This window comes from Martes martes (genome assembly GCF_963455335.1).
Source record: "Martes martes genome assembly, chromosome: 2".
In the NCBI taxonomy this organism is placed as follows: Eukaryota; Metazoa; Chordata; class Mammalia; order Carnivora; family Mustelidae; genus Martes; species Martes martes.
Genome location: NC_137889.1, coordinates 73,848,515 through 73,870,245, shown reverse-complemented (window position 1 = coordinate 73,870,245; position 21,731 = coordinate 73,848,515). Strand labels below are relative to the sequence as shown.

The following is a 21,731-nucleotide window of genomic DNA, read 5'->3' as shown; positions in this document are numbered from 1 at the left end:
ACTCATCTTGGTTGTTGGTTTAGAAAGTCTTTGAAGTTGAAAAATATGTTTAGTCTTGAGTTCTAAGAGTCTAAATTACTGTTCGAGTTTTTAAACTGACTTGCAAATGTGCCCATCAAGTCAGGAAGCTGATTTCTCTTCAACTATCAGGAAGAATGTATGTCTTGTTGATAAAGCCTTGTACACCCATATCTGTAGGGATAGTGAGCTTGAACCTTCTGATTATGAGGTGAGTGTCCATTCTTAAGGGTGGTCACCTGTGGTGCTCTAGGCTAATAATTGTTGGTTGATGAGAGTGATGGCGTTTGAACTGCCCAGCCAGACTCAGGATGGAGAAGCCAGCATGTAGCATTGCTCCCCAAGGCAGACATTTTATTTTATTAACATCCTGCCATTTTTCCAGGCAGTCAGCGAGCCATGTTCAAGCAGGCCATGAGGCACTGGGAAAAGCACACATGCGTGACTTTTATTGAAAGAAGTGATGAAGAGAGTTACATTGTATTCACATATAGACCTTGTGGGTAAGTAGAACCAGGGAATGACTTAACCAAGTGTAGAAGAGGAAAAAGAAAATCCTGAAGTAGGATTTATTTCTTAGTATTTGCCTAGTTAGCATTTTCCCATAAGACTGTGAATTTTACATAAGAAAATATATTTTAAATAAATATAGTCTTTGATCATAGACCTGTGTACATCTACCCCAAGTGGATTTCTCCACCACATCAAATACTTCTTCTTTTCATGTTGCAACTATAACAATGGTATTGCCACTGTCCCACTCATCTGAATTAGCAACTACAATAATATTGTCTGGGATTCTCTTGTGCTCCCTCTAAAATCTATGCAATAAGATTCCATTGATATTAATGGAATCTTTTGACTTCTACCTCCGTCCCATGTCAGTGCCTCAGTCCATTTGTGTCTTCGTCATGTCACAACTGACCTATTCCAAATGCTCGACTGTCTTCCCTCATCAATTTACTGCCCCTAGAATTATCTTCAAAGAATACCAGTCAGAGCAAGACACCACCCTTTTTGAGATCCTTCAGTGTTTCCTCATAGAGTGCTGCTTTCTAGATTGGCTTCTTACAGGATGATAAATACTCCCCGAAACAAGTGTTCCGTAAGTTGTGAAATGCTGTGTTAAATTTCAGTAGATATTTCTGCAGCAATGTGCTAATGAACATTATGAATATTCAACCCATCGAAGAGAATATAACAGTGTTTTTAAACTTATTTAAAAAACGGAACATCCATGCCACTCTTTTAAGAGTGAAGAACGTATATCAGTATCCCGGAACACATTTTGGGAAATGTTAGCTTGAGAATAAAATCCAAATTCCTTGCTGTAACATTTAAAGAATGCCATGAACTTACCACAACTTCCATGTGCAGCCTCTTCTGCCACCACATCCCATAATCTAGCCAAGTTACAGTAATAGCAGTTCTCCAAGCAACACTGTATATACTTAAAGACTTTCTACTGTGAAAGGTCTCAAACTTCTCTTCCCTCGATCTCCAGTTAGTCGGAACTTACATTTAAATATTTGATGAAATTCACATTGAACTTTTGCTTATTCTGGAAGAATACTTGATAGGATTTGCTGCCTCCTTGACATGGCATGCCCTCTGGAGGCACGTGGGTTAGCACTTAGCGATGTTGCTGTTGATCGCTGGATTCCAGTGGTGATGGGCCAGTCCCTCCATTGTAAAAGTTCCCATCATTGCAAAATAGTGATTTTCTAATGTTGTTCTTTCCTTTTAGTCCTTTTACATTTATTAGCTGGAATCCTCTGCAAAGAGGAATTTTCTCTAATCAGCTCAAACTATTTGAATACCCTCTAGTATAGTTTTTACATGGAAGTAAAAATAAATGCTTCATTTCTTTGGAGGAAAGAATTCTTGCCCCAATCACATATATTTTTTTTCTGGGAGAAAATATATATGTCACTAGGTATTAGGGGAGGATTGTGTCATCTGGCTTTGTTCTACCACATTTTCATAGAACATTTAACCTCACTTAAAAAGTAATGGATTTTAATTTTGACCATATCTGTGTGGCATTAAGAAAAATTATACATGGTTACCTTTCTTTATTGTTTTGGATAATGTCATAATTTTTTAGCTTTGACATGTTCGAGTAATGTTTTCTTCTAAATCACTAAATTTTAGCTTGACAAATTTTGGTTACATTTGAAATGCCTCCTAGTTCTTGATATCTAATATTTAAAACATCCAAATCTATACTCTCCTTCCTTCCTTTTGGTTATCTAATAGGAATGGATACAGCTCAGCTTACATATTTCTAAATACATAATGTATTCAAATCAATACATCTTTCCTTTATCTTCAATTTTGTAGAGCCAATACAAACAAAACATTGGCATTCATTACTTTATTGATAAATTTGTTTGTAACAAATTTGTATTTATACTCAGTTTCTTTCATTAATGTGATTTTTTTCAAAATTTTTCATTTTACTTGTTTTATTCTACTAGATTATTTTTCCCCATTCACTATCATTTTTTCATGCATTTGCTTGTGCTTTTCTGCTTCCTTGTAATGCCTTTGCTTCCATTGTTATTGTGGAAATGGTTCACATTTCTGAGCCGACCTCAGTGTGACTTTGCTCTACCTTCAGCTATGTTATATTAGTATTATATTACACATTTCCACTGTTGGTTCATATGTCTGCCTTCATCTGTGATGATAGGTTGCTTATCTCTTCATCTCTCAGAATACCCAGTGCACTGCTTTATAGATAGGTGATCAAGAAAATATTTTTTTAAAGATTTTATTTATTTATTTTGACACAGAGAGAGAGATCACAAGTAGACAGAGAGGCAGGCAGAGAGAGAGGAGGGGAAGCAGGCTCCCTGCTGAGTGGAGAGCCGGACATGGGCTGATCCCAGGACTCTGGGATCATGACCTGAGCCAAAGGCAGAGGCCTAACCCACTGAGCCACCCAGGCGCCCCGATCAAGAAAATATTGACAATTTACACATCAGCTGAAGCACATTGTGTGTAATTCTAAAAGAAAAGAATGTAAGAATTTAAAGAGGCGTTGAAGAGCATGTACTTTAACGATGACTTTAATGATTTTAAAGAAACGGAAACTGAATTTGTGAATTGCCCTCAAATCCTTAAATCTGTAATTATACTACTGAAATCAAACTTTTGAGTATTTATATATACATATAATATATAATATTATGTGACTGCTATAGTAATAATGTTGCATTTGGTGATTTATTTTGTACTCAATTTCCTTATATTGTATTTTCAATGATAGGAAAGATGATACATTTTATAGGAATTGATCATTGTCTTGCTAATCATTCTAACCATTTTGTGACTTCTAAATTTCATTTGGAATTACCATTATTGGCCATAGTTTCATGAAACAGTTATTTTATCATTATGGGGATTTTTTTCTATGATAAATTATTCAAAATTATTATTATTCAAAATTATTAAAGAGTTTGACACTTGGTGTTGCACAAAACACTGAGGGCCACTGCAATAAGATCTATGTCAAGTCAAATACATAACACTCCTATTGGACTTTGGTATTGTGCCCTTTATCTCATAAGAGCTGTTGCATTTAATAATATCTAGTATAAATCTCCATTGAATATGGAGAGCCTGTAAGGTAGTAACATTGATATTGATGGCAACATTTGCCAGTTCTGTTTCTGGCTTGTAAGATGGTAGGCAAACACATCTTACCACTTTATCACTTTCACTCTTTTTTGGGGGAAGATTTTATTTATTTATTTATAGATGGAGAGAGAGCACAAGCAGGAAGTGGGGCAGAGAGAGAGGAAGAGAGCATCCCAAGCAGACTCCACACAGAGCATAGAGCCTGACGTGGGGCTCTATCTCATGACCCTGGGATCATGACCTGAGCAGAAATCAAGAGCTGGGTGCCTAACTGACTGAGCCATCTAGACTGTCCCTCACTTTTATCATTTTTTATTTTAGCTTATCCACTAAGGCAACTTGTAGCTATTGTAGTTTTTAAAAATAAAAGCTAAAATAATGTCCTCCATATTTATAGGAGAATTATTAAATATGGAGCCACTTTTGTACCATTTAGAACATTGTATTTCCCACCTTATTCTACTAGAACAGCTTTTATGCAATAAATATTTATTGGTTGCCTAATTCCATATCAAGTCTTTGGTAAATGGGAAAATGATAAAATTTAAAAAAAAATAAGGTCGAGGTTAGAACTTTTTAGCATATGATATCTTTGATCCATCTTCAGTGGGGCATGTGCTTTAACTCTCCATATATTGGCAAAAAGTTTAACTTAACTATAAATATTTTTTCAATGAATATTTATTGTCATCAGTGGCATATATTGTACAAGGTAAGTAATCATTATCATCAAAATATGAGATCACTTTATAATTACTTGTTTGATTTATTTCTTTGTAAGTCAGAAATTTATATAGCTGAATTTGTCTATTGTACAACTTTATATTGCTGAATATCCTCTACTTATTTTATTTTATTTTTTTACAGTGCTACATTTAGTTTCACTAGTGTAATCACTACTAGTGATTACACAATTCCATACATCACCTTGTTCTCAACACTAGTGCCCTCCTTAATCTGCATCACCTACTTAGCCCAATCCCTACCCTCTTTCCCCCTGGTAACCATCAGTTTGTTCACTATAGTTGAGTCTGTTATTGGTTTATCTCTCTCTCTCTTTTTATCTCTTTCCTCATTTGTTTTGTCCCAAAATTCCACATGTGAGTGAAATCATATAGTATTTGTCTTTCTCTGACTTATTTCACTTAGCATAATACTCACTAGCTCCATTCATGTTATTGTAAATAGCAAGATTCCATTCTTTTTTAATGGCTGAATAGTATTCCATTGTGTATACATACCACACCTTGTTTATCCATTGATTAGTCAGTGGACACTTGGCTGCTTCCATATCTTGGCTATCATTTTCTAGATAATGCTGCTGTAAACACAGAGAAGCATGTATCCTTTTGAATTAGTGATATTGTATTCTTTGGGTAAATAAGTATTACAGTTACTGCATTGTAGGGTAGTTCTATTTTCAATTTCTTGAGGAACCTCCATACTGTTTCCCAGAGTGGCCACACCAGTTTGCCTTCCCACCAACAGTGCATGAGGACTACTTTTTCTCCACATTCTCTCCAATACTTCTTGTTTCTTGTGTTGTTGATTTTAGCTATTCTGACAGGTATGAGGTGATATCTCATTGTAGCTTTGATTTGTACTTTTCTGATGGTGAGTGATGAAATATTTTCATGTGTCTGTTGGCTTTCTGAGTGTCTTCTTTGGATAAATGTCTGTTCATGTCTTCTACTCATTTTTTAATTAGATTTTTTTTTCTTTTTTGGTGTTGAGTTTGGTGTTGTATTCTTATATATTTTAGAATGTAGCCCTTTATTGGATATGTGATTTGCAAATATCTTCTCCCATTCAGTAGGTTGCCTTTTAGTTTTGACTGTTTCCTTCACTGTGCAAAATCTTTTTATTTTGTTGTAGTCCCACTAGTTTATTTTTGCTTTTGTTTCCTTTGCCTCAGGAGACATGTCTAGAAAAATGTTGCTATAGCCAATGTCAAAGAGTTACTGCCCATATTCTCCTCTAGGATTTTTATGGTTTCAGTTCTCACATTTAGGTCTTTAATCCATGAATATTCTCTATTTTCTACTAGATAGTTTCTTGAACAACCTTATAGTTTCTTGAACAATCTTACTTTTTTCCTATCCACTAATTTTTAATGATTCTGTAAAAATAACTAACCAAGCAAATAAACTTAGGGTTAAGTTAATTTAACTATTTTCTAGATTCTGTATTTTAAATTGTATTTAACTTTGGTCAGTTTAGTGCTTAGATTATGGAAACAGCCACTTATTCATCGTTACCTATTGAATTTTCATTTTGTGCCACTTACTATAGTAATTTTGGGGACTATACCATTGAGTGTGAGGTGTTTTTCTCTTTAGGAAGTTTACGGTTAGGCAGAGGAGGAGTGCTAGCCAGGATTCTTGCTTGCAAACAACAGAGGCTGGTTAATTTAAGCAGAAAAAAAATGACTCGTTGGATTATTAGATCATTTATAGAAGCACACCAGTGGAAAAAGTGGAAAGCCAGGTGGAGGGAGGTATCTCAGGAAGAGCATGTTTAACCCCTTGTCATAGGTATCTTCGCCACTGCATTGGATGCTTCTCACTTACCACCAGAGTCTTAGTTCATTCCTGCACTTTTGAGATCTATTCTTTCAACAAATATTTATTAATTTATTTATTTCAAAATGATCTTTTTCCAGTTTTATTATAATATAAATGACATGGAACACTGTATTTATTTAAGGTGTATACTGTGATGGGTTGATATATGCATATTTTGTGAAATGATTCCCACAATAAATTTAGTTAACAGTCATCACCTCCCATAGTTGCAACACTTTTATTTTCTTGTGGTGAGAACTTTTAGATCTGCTCTCTTAGCAACTTTCAAGTATATAATACAGTATTAACTTCAGTCACCATACTGTACATTACCTCCTCAACACTTATAACTGGAAGTTTGAACTTTCTGACCCCCTTCTTTGACCCACCCTACCACCTCCCACCCCAAGTGCTTGCAACGACCAATCTGTTCTCTGTATCTGGTGAGCTGTACTATGTGCCTGACTATATTTTAGGGACTAGAGATATCAGTATACAAAGCATGTAAGTTGTCTGGCCACAAATAGCTTACATTCTAGAATGGGGAGTCAGGAAAAAAAAACAGGAAAATCAATGAAATATAAAATATATTAATAGACTATAAGTTCTAGGACAAAAAGGAAAGCAATATAAATGAGATAGAAAGGTATTTGCACAAAAACTTGAAAAAGAATATGAAATGAGCCTTATGGCTATGTGGGAGAACCGAGTTCCCAATAGAAGAAGTACTTAGCCAGGAAAAAGGCTTTAAGGCAAGAGCATGTCTGTATGCTGAGGGCACAACCAGGACACTGCATGGCTCAGGAGGAGTAATTGCAGAGATGGTAGTAAGAGATGGGACTGGATGGTAAGACATTTGTGTGTAAAGATCGTGTGGGATCTTGCAGTTATTTGTGAGTACTTCAGATTTTCCTCTGAGTAAAAGAGAAACCTTATATTAGTCAGCTGACATGATTTATGTCATTTAATACATGACCCTTCGATCCCAGTGGCCTTGAGTAACAAACACTTATTTCTTGTTTTTACTGCCTGTCCATCACTGGTTGGCTGTGTCTCTCTCCAGAGTTAGAACTTTAGAATTCAGTCTGACAGAGAAATCTCTCTTTAGAACATCACAGTTGTGGCAGATGAAAAAGACAATATTGCCAAACATACTGACTATTAAAGATTCTCTCCAGAAATTACACAAAAGTTCGTGCTCACATGACAGTATCTGGAGCAAGTCACATGACCAAACTCAGCCTTAGTGGAGTAAAGAAGCATGATAATCTTCCAGTAAGGGGTAGTGAGTATTTTTGAACATTGACACAATTTGCCATATAACCATTGGATTATATTGGGTAGAGAAGAGTCATGATAAGACTTCAAATTTTTAAATTACCTTAGTGTTGAGAAAAGACTAATGTGGGGAGGACATCTTTGTGGATGTCATGATGGATTATCTAATAGGCAAAATCCAAAGGTGCTTTGGTCCTCCAGTCTGAGGCAAAAGTAAGGAATAGCAGGTTTAGATTAACTGATTATTTTCTATGGCTTAGGGAGAGGTGTGGTGAAAGTTTTTCTTGAGAGGACTGATCTTATAGTGGTCAAGCTTTAAAAGCAGCACACAAATTATAAATAAAAAAATTAAAAGCTGTATACAATAAAAGGGCATCAACCTGAGTGATATCTGAAACTAAGATAATACATAGACATGCTTAAATTACATTTTTATAAACCTCACATATTACCCTGTCATTCCATACCTAATTATATGTGCATATATTTAGTTATTTATTCATCTGGGCATCTAGAATTATTCTCTCCCTAGAACCATAGGAATCAAAGCACCACATTTTTCTTCTTTCATAGGATCATTATAAAAGTCCGTGGAAAATATATTTTTGTTTTCTGTTATGGAATCCATCTTATTTATTGGAAGTTGCTATGGGTGAAATTATGCTTTAAAAAAGTGTTTTAAATTAAATAAGTTGACAACATTGCTTGACTATCTCCCAGATTTTGATTTGCAAAGTTTCTTCTTTGAATGTAACCAGCAAGAATGACTCAGTGTGTATAATTTTGTTGCTATGTAGTCATCAAATATTTCAGTTTAACTACCGTTGCTCTATGGTAGCAAATTGTTCAGTTTAAATCTCTCAAAAATTTGCAAATTTTGTGTTTTTCTACATCGAATACTTTACTATTTGTGTATGTAATAAATATTTGTGTATAGATTGAAAAATAGTATTAAAAATGGGGACAAAACCAGAATTTACTGATTTTTTTTCCCTATCGGTTACTTCTTTTTTTCTATTACTGATTTATTAAGCTTCATTAACTGTTATAATAGATCATAAAAAAGTGTTTGGTGTAGGTTAAGATGTTTAAGGCATTTAAAGCCTACAGAAATAATTGGAATGACAAATGTTTGTATTTGCAAACCATCAAAAGGACTATCAAATATACTTACTCTGGAAACTGAAAATTTGTGAAATTCCTTTTAATATTTGGGTGATTAATTTTTGGCAATTTCCTCAGTGTTTGGAGTCTTGTGCATCACAATTCCCAACTATTCAAGACCAATTATTAACTGCCCTCTGTTGCTGTCTCAAGTGGTGATCCTATATATAACCTATTTTAATGTAAACCTTAATTATTAAAGTTTTAGATATAATTTTATTTATATTGGCAAATCTTATAATTCTACCAGTTATTGATTTTTCTCCATCAGTTAGCTATTAACCTTAGAAAATTTACTTTTTGAAACTAATTTTCCTCCATTAATTCATTCTTTTAAAAGTTTTCTTCTTCAAAATAAATTCTACCATGAAGAGGAAAATAACTCTTTTTTTGATGATCCATCTTCCTTTCTTTTGTTCTTTTTCTTTTTCTTTTCTTTCTCTCACTCTCTCATTTTTTTTTTTCCTTTAGAGAGAGAGAGTGTATGTGGGGGTGAGGGGTAAAGGGAGAGGGTGAGAGAGAGAATCTCAAGCAGATTCTGCACTAAACTTGGAGGCTGACATGGGGCTCGATCTCACAACTCTGAGATCATGATCTGAGCCAAAACCAAGAGTCAGGCACTTATCTGACTGAGCCACCCAGACACCCCTAATTCTATTTTTCTTAAAGAGGGAAAATAAACTTTGTTTTTATTTTCAAAACCAAAATAATGGATTACTGCCAGATAACCAAAGTGACACAGTAGTTACCTAAATAATGTAGATGGATTGTGAGACTAAAAAAACCCTGTATTATAAATGATTGTAGTTTGGTAGATCTTGAGTTTAATTGTATGTTTAAAGTGCATTAATCACCATCATAGATAGTTTATTTTCTGAACACTCCTAATAATGATCTAAGGCATATCTTCTAATGTATGAATTAGTGGAAAAGCACTTCCAATGATTATGTGGAGACTTTTGTTGTCCTGTACATTTACCAGGACTAGAAATTAGCTGGGTTTATTAAAGAAAGACTGCTTTGCTTCTGAATGTGTTGGCCTTTGTTGTTGATCATAATTATTGACAAGTTTCACTGTAATGTAATTAATCCATCATTGCCGTCACCTTCTCTGTTTTCTCCTTTATCACAGATGCTGCTCCTATGTAGGTCGGAGGGGAAATGGACCTCAGGCAATCTCTATTGGCAAGAACTGTGATAAATTTGGAATTGTTGTTCATGAATTGGGCCATGTGATAGGCTTTTGGCATGAACACACACGACCAGATAGAGATAACCATGTCACTATCATAAGAGAAAACATCCAGCCAGGTGAGAGGCTTCAGAATATGTTGGGTTTAAAGTTGATGGAATATCTTTTAGTTGTGTTTATACTATTTATGATTTAATTTTTTCTTAAAAAGTGTGAATTGACTTTTTTTGATATGGTAGAATCAGCATTTTGCTGAATAAAAAAGTGTACTCATGATGGTGTTACATTAAAAATTTTTGTTTTCCTTTAGATTGGATGATTTTGTATACATTTTTGTTTTTGTTTTTGTTTTTCCTTAAGTTTAGCTGTTTTATTTATAAACTTCTGTGCTTCCCAAGAATGGCCATAGTCTATTGAACCATAAATTAATATTATTTAACTTTTAAAGCATTTTTAATACTTAACTCTATAATCTAGAAAGGATCCAGGGTTTGGCATGAAACATGCTGCTCCCATAGAAATCTATATTATACCAGGGACATTCCTGGAGAAAATTTCAAGGAAATGAGTCATTTCCAGGGTAGTCTAAGTAGTTTCTTTGAAAATTCTCTTTAAACTACCTTAAAGATAAATTCTTAAGAATTTTTCCTGTAGTTGATGTATTGTATAACTAAAATTTAATTTTCTCTGATAGTTGACATGTGATAATAGCTTTATTTTAAAGCTTTTTATTTAACTTTTATAAATTAATAAAGATCGTTACACTTCAGTTACCAAAATAAAAATTATGTTTTTTGGAATTACCTTATAAAGTCATATGGATTTCAAATATCAGGAATGTAAAAATGCATTCTTATTTCCTTATTCATGGTAAGTTTTAAGTTACAAACATTGAATTCCTTAGAATTTCTTTTAATTAAAAGTATTGATTTTTTTCTCATTTCATATTTGGTACTAATTATTTATTGAAGTATTATTAGATGTTGAAAATGCTTTCATGAAAAATACAAAGCTTACTGTGGGGTATGTGCATATATATATTAATGATTGCAAGTGGATGAGAGAAGCAATAGTAGTCATATGGTGAGAATACCACAAAGTCCAAGTAACATGACAAAATGCCTTGGCAAGTCAAGGGAGATGTCACAAATGAACTGAAATTTAGATGTAAAGTGTAAGTGTTCAAAGTGCTCAGAAGAGAGATAAAATTTCTAAGCTGAAAAAGACATGATGATGATAGCTATAATTATAGACAATTGAATTTTTTTATTTGCTCATTATGGTTGCTTGGTAACTTGCAAGTGGGAGATTAGTTGGTAATTACCAAAGGAGGTTGGATCATAGAGGATCTTCTATCTGAAGCTAAGAAACTTAGCTTTTATCTTTTAGCTATTGAAGAGTAATTGAGGATTGAAAGCAGAACAAGTTCAGATTAAAAAAAAAAGAAAAAATAATTCTTTCAACTTTGTGATCATTAACTGAGAATGGGGAAGTAGAGGTAGGGAAGATGAACTTAAGGAAAACTATAAGAAAATTAAATAAGTAACTTATAAAAGATGACTAAGTCTTCAGTCAAGGAAGTGCAGTTCAAGAATAAGAGGGAATAACCTTTCAAAAATACTTTAAGAGAAACACTAACATATGAGGGAAAATCTTCAAGGTTTTGAAGCACAAACAGCAAAGCAGCAGTCTGAAAAGCACCTGGTCCATATGTGAACAGACCCAATTACTAATCTTAAAGTGATCACTAGAGAGGCAGAAATATGTTGGGACTCTTTCCAGGAACAGAAGCACTGGCAGGTGCATTTTTGCAATCTCATTCTACCTTGCTAATGCTAATGCTGGTGGGTGTTATTTTGGCAATCTCCCTCCAACCTGCTAGTGAAAGTAGGTATATTACACCTAACCATGCCCCAACTATACCATAGCCCAATGGGAGAGCAACCTGGATCACTCCAAAAACATGGCCAATCAGCCAGGCAAGAAACCTGCCCTTCCAAGGCACAGATTTACCACAAGTAGGCAAGTGCCTCATCCCTTGTGTTCCATAACCATACCACTGCCAGGGAAGCATCTCCTTTCCTTCTATGCTATAGCCATGGCTCTGTCACAGCTGGCAGGTGCATGGGGATACCTCTGGAGCACCTGGCTCTAGTAGTCAGGGAGTTTATGCTCCTAGGCCTCACCATAATCTTCTACACAAAGCCAATTCTTAAGACTGGGAGAGGCAGCTGTTGTGAAAATCAGGCAAAATGAGACAGAGACATATGTTTCAAATGAAAGACAAGATGAAACCTCAGAAAATGACTTTAATAAAACAGAGATAAGTAATCTACCTGATAAAGAGTTCAAAGTAATATTCATAAAAATGCCCACTGACCTAGGGAGAATAATGGATGAATGTAATGAGAACTTAAACAAAGAGAGAGAAAATATAAGAAAGTACCAAATAGAAGTTATAGAGCTTAAGAATACAATAACTAATGGAAAATACACTAGAAGGGTTCTATAGCAGACTAGATAAAGCAGAAAAATGGTTCAGTTTACTGGAAGACAAAGCAATGGAAGTCACCCATACAGAGCTGCAAAAGGAAAAAAAAAAAAAACAATTAAAAGATGAGCTACCTTAAGGGACTTATGGGACAACATTAAGCAGAATAATATCTGCACATAGGGGTCCTAGAAAGAGAAAAGGGAGAGAAAGGGACAGAAAACTTATTTGAAGAAATCATGGATGAAAACTTCTCTAATTTGGGAATGGAAACAGACATCCAGATCCAGGAAGGCCATGGAGTTCCAAACAAGATGAACCAAAAGAGATCTACACCAAGACACATTATAATTAAAATTTGAAAGTTAAATATGAAGAGATAATCTTAAAAGTAGCAAGAGAAACAAGCTTGTTACATACATGGGAAATCCCTAAGGCTATCAGCAGATTTTTCAAAAGAAACTTTGCAGACCAGAGAAGGGTGGCATGACCTAGTCAAAGTACTAAAAGGGAAAACAACAACAATAAACTTCTGACCAAGAATACTTTATCCAACAAGATTATCATTCAGAATTAAAGGAAAGATAAAGAGTTTTCCAGAAAAACAAAAGCTAAAAGATTTCATCACCATGAAACTGGCCTCACAAGAAACTTTAAAAGGTCTTCTTTAAATAGAAAAAACATAATGGTAATTAAGGACAATAAAACATATGAAAGTAAAAATGTCACTTAAAAGGTAAATATATAGTAAAGGTAGTGGATTAATAACTGATAAAGGTAGTATGAAGGTCAAAAGAAAAGGGCAAATTAACTAAAACTAAAATAATCAGTTAAAAGATACATAAAATAAAAAGATTGAAAATGGCACATCAAAAACAAAACAGGGAGAAGACTAAAAATATAGCTTTGGAATATATTCAAATTTAAGTTGCTGTCAACTTCAAATAGACTATTAAATACATAGAAATATTAAATGTGAACCTCACAGTAACCGCAAAGCAAAAACTTGTTGTAAATACCCAAAAGAAAATGAGAAAGGAATGTACATATAACACTGAGGAAAGATATCAAACCACAAAGATAGAGAAAAAGGGAAGAAAGGGACAGAGAAGAAACAAAAACAAAAACAACCAGAAAATGGTCAACAAAATGACAATAAGTACATACTTATCAATAATTACTTTACATGTAAATGGACTAAATTCTGCAATCAAAAGATATAAAGTGTGTGAAGAGTTAAAAAATATGCATCTATATGCTGCCTATAAGAGACTCACTTAAGAAGTAAACACACACAGACTGAAAGTGAAGGAATGAAAAGAAAATGTTCTGTGCCAACGCAAATAAAAAGAAAGCTGGTTTGCTACACTCATAGACAAAATATGCCTTAAAACAAAGACTAATATAAAAGACAAAAAGGACACTGCATAATGTTCAAAGGGTCAATACAGCAAGAAGATATAGCACTTATGAATGTATATGCCACCAACGTAGGAGCACCCAAATACATAAGTATTAACATATCTAAAGGGAGAAATTAACAGTAATACAACTGTAGAAGGGGATTTTAGTGCCCCACGTACATCAATGGATTGATCATCCAGACATAGAATCAGTAAGAAAGCATTGGCTTTAAATGACACATTTGTTCAGAAATACTTAGTAGATACAAAGAGCATTCCATTCTAAAGCAGCAGAATACACATTCTTCTCAATGGTACATGGAACATTCTCCAGAATAGATCACATGTTAGGTTGCAAAACTAGTCTCAGTAAATTCAAGAAAATTGAAATCATATCAAGTGTCTCTTCTGACCACAATGGCATGAAACTAGAAATCAATTAGAAGAAAAAAACCAAAAAAAAAAAACAAACACAAAAATGTGGAGATTAAACAACATGTTACTCAACAACCACTGAGTCATTGGAGAATTCAGAAAAGAAATTAGAAAAAAATATCTAGAGACAATGAAAAATAGAAATATGATATACCAAAATCTAGGGGATGCATCAAAAGCAAATATAATAGGTTCATTTCATAGTGACATAGGCCCATCTCAAGAAACAAATAAACAGGGGCACCTGGGTGGCTCAGTGGGTTAAAGCCTCTGCCTTCGGCTCAGGTCATGATCCCAGAGTCCTGGGATCAAGCCCCACATCGGGCTCTCTGCTTAGCAGGGAGCCTGCTTCCTCCTCTCTCTCTCTCTCTCTCTCTCTCTGCCTGCCTCTCTGCCTACTTGTGATCTCTGTCAAATAAATAAATAAAATCTTAAAAAAAAAGAAACAAACAAATGAAAACCTCAAATAAACAATCTAACTTTATGCCCAAAGTAACTAGAAAAAGAAAAAAAAAAAAAGAATCCAAAGTTAGTAGAAGGAAGGAAATAATAAGTGAAATAGAACTTAATACACAATAGAAAAGATCAATGAAACTATAAGCTGGGTCTTTGAAAAGATAAACAAAACTGATAAGCCTTTAGCTAGATTCACAAAAAAAAAAAAAAAAGGGAGAGGGGGAGCTCAGATAAAATCAGAAATGAAATAGAAGGTATAACTGATACCACAGCAATCCAAACGACCATTAGATTACTATGAACAATTAAAGATAAGCAAAGTGGGCAACATAGAAGAACTCATTATGTTCCTAGAAATGTATAATCTTCCAAGACTGAATCATAGGGAAATAGAAAAATCTGAATATACTAATTATTTATAAGGAGACTGTATCAGTAATTTAAAAGCTCCCAACATATGAAAGTCTAGGACCAGAATGCTTCATTGATAAATTCTATTGAACATTCAACAAAGTTGTACTACCTATCCTTCTCAAACTAATTTAAAAAAAAATTGAAGAGGAGGAAATGTTTCTGAACACATTTTACAAAGTCAGCATTACTCTACTACTAAAACCAGACAAGGACATCACACGCACACACAAAAACTGCAGGCCAATATCTCTGATGATTATAGATGCAAAGATCCCCAATAGAATATCAGCATACCAAATTTGACAATACATTAAAAGGATCATGCACTGTGATCAAGTGGAATTTATTCCAAGGATTCAGGGATGGCTCAACATGCACAAATTAACCAATGTGATATACCATAATCACAAAATACAGAAATTATAATAATCTCAATAGATACAGAAAAAATATTGATGAAACTCAACACCCATTTATGATAAAAACTCTCAACAAAGTGGGTATAGAGGGAATGTACTTGACATAGTAAAGACCATATATGACCTTTCTACAGCTAATATCATGCTCAATGGTGAAAACTGAAAGTTTTTCCTGTAAGATCAGAACAAGACACTTTTGCCACTGTTATTCAAAATTGTATTGGAAGTTCTAGCTATAACAATTAGGTCAGATAAAGAAATAAAAGGCATACAGTTTGGAAAGAAGGAAAGACAGCTATCACTATTTATAGATGACATGATGCTATTTGTAGAAAACCTTAAAGGCTCCACCAAAAATTTTTTAGTGCTAATAAATGAATTAAGTAAATTTCATGGATACAAAATTAATATATAAAAATATATTGTGTTTCTAACACTAATAAGAAGTTATCAGAAAGAGAAATCAGGAAAACACCCTATTTACAATTGCATCAGAAGGTATAAAATACCTTGGAGTAAATTCAACTAAGGAGGTGAAAGACCTGTAGGCTGAAAACTGTGAACTGTGACACTAATGAAAGAAATGGAAGAAAATACAGGTAAGTAAAAACATATTCAAGTTCATGAATTGGAAGAATTAATATTGCTAAATATCCATACTACCCAAAGCAATATACAGATTCAATGCAATCCCTATCGAAATTCTAATGACATTTTTCACAGACCTAGAACAAATAATTCTAAAATTTGTGTGGAATCACAATAGACCCTGAATATACAAAGTGATCTTCAGAAAGAAAAAGCCAGAAGTATCATTCTCCCTGATTTCAAATTATACTATAAAACTGTAGTAATCAAAACAATATGATATTGGCTTATAAACAACCCATAGATCAATGGAACAGAATAGAGAGCCCAGAAATAAACCCATATATATATATGAGTAATTACTCTACATCAAAAGGAGCACAAATATACAATGAGGAGAGGATAGTCTCTTCAATAAATGGTGTTAGGAAAACTGAACAGCTATATACAAAAGAATGAAGCTGGACTATTATCTTACAGTATACACAAAAATTAACTCAAAATGGATTAAAGACAAATGTAAGACATGAAACCATAAAATGCCTAGATGAAAACACTGGCAGTAAGGTGCTAGACATTAGGTTTAGTTGTGTGTTTTGTTTTTTGGATATGATTCCAAGTGCAGGAGTAACAAAAGGAAAAATAAATGAATCTACAGCAAACTAAATAAGCTTCTGCATAATGAAAGAAACCATGAATGAAATGAAAGGCAACTTGCTGAATGGGAGAAGACATTTTCAAATCATATATCTGATAAGAGGTTAATACCCAAAATATATAAAGAACTCATACAAGTTAATAGCAAAAACATAATCTGATTAAAATGGATGGAGGCTCCGAATAGACATTTTCCTGAAGAAGACATACAGATGGGCAACAGACACATGAAGATGCTCAGCATCATTAATCATCAATGATTAATGCAGGGAAATGCAAATTAAAACCACAATGAGATATTACCTCATGCCACTTAGAATGGCTTTCATTAAAAAGACAAGAGATAACAAGTCGTGGCAAAGATGTGAAGAGAAGGAAACCCTCAGGCACTGGCAGTATGGAGGTTTTTCAATAAATTAAAAATAGAACTACCATATGATCCAGCAAGTCTACTTCTTGATATCTATCTAAAGAAAACAAACACTAATTCAAAAAGACTTATGCATCCCCATGTTCATTGCAGCATTCTCAGCAGTAGGAAAACAACCAAAGTATCCCTCAATAAATGAATGGATAGAGAATACATCACACACACACAAAAACGTATATTACTCAGTCATGAAGAAGAATGAAATCTTGCCTTGAGGGTATTATGCTAAGTGAAATAAGTCGGGCAGAGAAAGACAAATGCCACATGATTTCAGTTCTATGGGGAATCTAAAAAAACAAATTAAACAAACACATAAACCAAAATAAAACCAAGACTCATAGATACAAAGAATGGAGTGGTGGTTGCCAGAGGAGAGGGGATTTGGGAATATGAAATAGGTGAACAGGATCAAGAAGTACAAACTTCTACTTATAAAATAAATAAGTCATGGAGATGTGATGTACAGCATAGGGAATTCAGTCAATGCTTTATTAACTTTGCGTGATGATAGATGGTAATTAGACTTATTGTGGTAATCAGTTTTCAGTGTATGTAAGTGTCTAATCACTGTTACACACATAAAACTAATATAATATTGTATGTCAATTATATATCAGTTTAAAAATGATGAAATCATTTGTAGTATTTATTATCAAAGAGAAGTACAAAAAATGTTCACTCCCAATATAGGGGACTCAAATGCCTGAGCCAGCTATCAAAGTTCATCTTACTTTATATCATTAGAAAAGAAATAAAGAGGAAATAATATTTCTGAAAGTGATTTCAACTACCAATTAAATGAGAAGAAGTTTGCTGTTAACCATAGTTATTAGGTTCCTTTTATTACATGGAGAAAACATCTTATAAAGGAAGTAACTTTTAAGAATGATTCTTACTCTTAATAATAGGACTCCATTTTAACATAAGTATGTATTGAAGCAAGAAATATATAAGTAGCATATAAATATCTAATACTTAACATTGTTCTTAGTAACTAGGCTATTCATACTTTGGGTGACTCAACATTCAGGCCAATAGAAAAGAAAAAATTATTGTGTGAGATTTCCTAAGTATTTGGAACTACTGTCACAGGGCAATTCTAGTATGAAAGAGGTCATGTCATGTTGGAGATTAATCTTCAACAAATTTATGACTTACTCTGGCTCAGATACTTAAGATCAACTGTTATTCAAGGGCAATGTCTAATAAGTGTAGACTTTAGCCTCTCATTTATATGCAAAATTAAAACTACAGTAGGAACAAAATCAGCATAAAGATTGGAATACTTTAATCCATTTTTGAATACTCTTTCAAGGACAAGGCTTATCATCTTTTTTCTTTTTTAATTGTTTAGGGTAAGTTCTCCTAGTGCTCTGATCCTTTTCCCTTTTTTTCATGAGATAAGTTCAGTTTTCTTTATTTAGACCATGTATGGCATATTGTTTTTATTTATCACCAAATACTGAGTCACCTACAGGTTAAGCCTCAAAATGTATGACTGAAATTGTTTAATGTTCCACTTCCAGAAATTTTTATAAAGCATTTTGCTTTAACTAGAGAGTATCTTCCCATATTGTGCTTGAAGTTGAAATCTCCAGTGGGTTACAGGTTAATGTCTATAAAATCAGCTCCACAGCTTTGTGAAAATGTCACTTTAGAACTGGATATGTTAAAATATATGTATTCTTCCTTGTGAAGAAGAAAGATGTAACAGTTGCTTCTAGGAGAGGTCGGCAAGAATGTAGCATTTTTCCTGAAAATGGTTATAGTGCACATAGATACATCAGAGATTTGACAGGCACATATTACACCATACAGGCTGGTTAGTTCATTAATGTATTAAGTCACTGAAAGATAGACTAAAACACTTTAGCCTGGGACTTGGGTTCTGTAACTTCAGGATGATTCTTTAATCCTTCATGCTCAAGTGAGTAGACTGGATTTCCTTCTCATAGAGTTATTATGCTCTGGTATCACTCAATTTCTCTATTGTCTTTTATAATTTTTTTCATTAATGTAGTATTTATTTTTTTCATAGTCATATGGCAGTTGGAATAAAAACCTAGTTAGATGAGTGTTGTAATAGTTCCATTCTGAGTTGCAACCTTGAATTCGGAATTCTGAGAACTCACCTTTACATTTGGATCTTTCAAAACTTTTGAAGTTACATAAATGAGCCATAAAAGCTGCTACTGAGACTGTGAAAATGGAGTTACTGAGGCCTGAATTCTGAGAGTATTCTCTGTTTCTGGAACCACTGCCATAGATCTACATAGAGAAGTCTGTTATTTTCAGATTTCAAGAAACAGTATAGCAACACAGTTATAAACAGCCAGTTGAGAAACCCATTAAAATGAAAATGTCCAGAAGTTAAAATGACAGTTGTGAAAAGTAAAACAAAGATAAATAAATTGTTAAGTTCTGAAGCACATTCTTCTTGATCAGAAATCCCTCCAAGTAGAGTTTGGATTGGATTCATCAGAGGGAATCATGTTTCCATTCTGAGTGAACTCTGCTGCTGGTGTCTTACCTTTAGTGACAAAGTCACATAGCTAAAGCCTGTGGTGTTTTGTGTATGTACAAATATTCCTTCCGTATTTTTCTTAGTATTTCAGAGAAAGACTCTAAAGCAAATAGAAAGATGATTTGTGTTGATCTTGACAAATGTAGTCATAAGAGAAAGGTGGGGACTGATTAGATAAAGATATAACTTTTTCATGATCATTCCTGCAGTACTGAAACAAGCAGTGAGAGTTTAGAGAAACAAATATTATAAGAATGTAAAATGGAAGTACATGGAAAACAACCTGAAGTATGCCTTTGGTAGTTCAGCTTTTTTTGAAAATTAACTATCTAATCAAATTCAGTATTCCTTGTTCAATGTGATAAGAAGTGAACACAGTAGCACTGGATGCATACTTTTGCACATAGCAGGCTGTTCATATGTGGCTGCAGTCAGCCTTTAGTCAAGAGCAGATGCACGCCTAGGAGGGGTTCTCTTCTTTTCTCTGTCTGTTAGAAGGCTTCTGAAATGTTTATGATTGATTCTTAGGTCAAGAATACAATTTTCTGAAGATGGAGCCTGGAGAAGTGAACTCACTTGGAGAAAGATACGACTTTGACAGTATTATGCACTATGCCAGGAACACCTTCTCAAGGTTGGAGTCTCAGGTTATACCTTTTGACTTTTAATTCCTTTCCTCTGTGTGGCTCCTCACAAGGCTGTGTTTAATATTAGAACTAGAACAGTTTTCAAATGCTGTTGCCATTAAGTACAGAAATACTTGATTGGTATTTATAACCAACACTAGCATTTGAGATTTTAAAAACATATTTTCACATTTCCTATCAGATACATAAATTCAGAGTAAAAATTAAAGTGGTATGAATTATTTAAACTATTTTACATTCCTAAATCACTTTAAAAAGTCCAACTAAAATGATTATTAAACCACTCAGCATATTAAATTGGCTTAGCAGTATTTAATGAAAATTAGGCATTCACAAGTCAAATAAGGTACATGGTCATTGAGTTGGAGTGTCTACTGTCTATGTGACTTGTGTTTTCTACTCTGTGTTTTCTGTTGCTCAGGTGTGAGTTATGTTATTTTAATTCCCAAAGAACATATTATGAAGATAATTATACTTTATATAATTTAGAATTTCATAACTTATTACACTTAAAGTCATTTCATTAAATATTGAATGCTATTTTTAAAGAATGAAATAAATTTGGATTTCAGTTACTTTGTTTTAAATATGATGTCATCAAGCAAATAGTCCCCAGGTAAGGAATTTGGATCTGTCAAACCATTGAAGTCATCCCCTTTCCATTTTTATACCTATTTTACACTCTTGTCCATTCCAGTTTATTCTTTTTGGCCATTTACAGCCATTTCACAATTCATCAAACATTTGTTTCTAAAGGCAGGATTGGAACGAAGATAAGAAATTCAAATTAATGCCCCCCTCTTTTTTTTAACTTTTTTAAAAAAAAATTTTATTATTTTTTAAAGTAATCTCTACACCCACAGTGGGGCTTGAACCTACAACCCTGAGATGAAGAGTCATGTGCTCTACTGACTGAACAAGCCAGGTGCCCCCTAAAAAAATGCCTGATAAAAAGAAAAGTGTGTCAATGAACTCTTAATACCTGGATACATTTTTCAATTATGCTTTTTTAAAAAGACAAAATTATATTATTTGAAAGATTGAATGTTAATTGTATTTTAATATAATTATTAACAATATTTAATAATTATTTTCTACTGAAGTGATATGTGTGTGTGTATGTATACACACACACACATATGTGCTTGTTTAAATATAATAACCACCCAAAAACTTATTGTTCCTGGAATTGAATTTAAGTTTTGGTAGAAATACATGCATAAATTTGGCCTGAAATTAATTTCAAAGAGCTATAACACTTTATTTTTAGGTCAGTGCTTGGAATTGACTTTTCTGTGGGAACATAACAAATGGGATTTGGATCCCAGTTCAGCCAAGGCACCTCTCATATATTACTGGATTATTTATAACTAACTGACTTTTGATTCTTTGGAAGACAGGAAGTA

General features: G+C 33.6%; 1 protein-coding gene across 2 annotated transcripts in view; it reads left to right on the top strand.

The window, feature by feature from the left end:
• TLL1 (tolloid like 1) overlaps positions 1-21,731 on the top strand; it is a gene marked incomplete at its 5' end in the record, with an annotated part of 211,830 nt that overhangs the window by 94,687 nt on the left and 95,412 nt on the right. For both annotated transcript variants that reach the window (XM_080797399.1, XM_080797398.1), the window contains 3 exons: positions 404-521; positions 9,802-9,980; positions 20,207-20,312. In XM_080797399.1, coding sequence (XP_080653525.1) covers positions 404-521; positions 9,802-9,980; positions 20,207-20,312 — 403 coding nt within the window. The remainder of the gene's footprint in view (positions 1-403; positions 522-9,801; positions 9,981-20,206; positions 20,313-21,731) is intronic.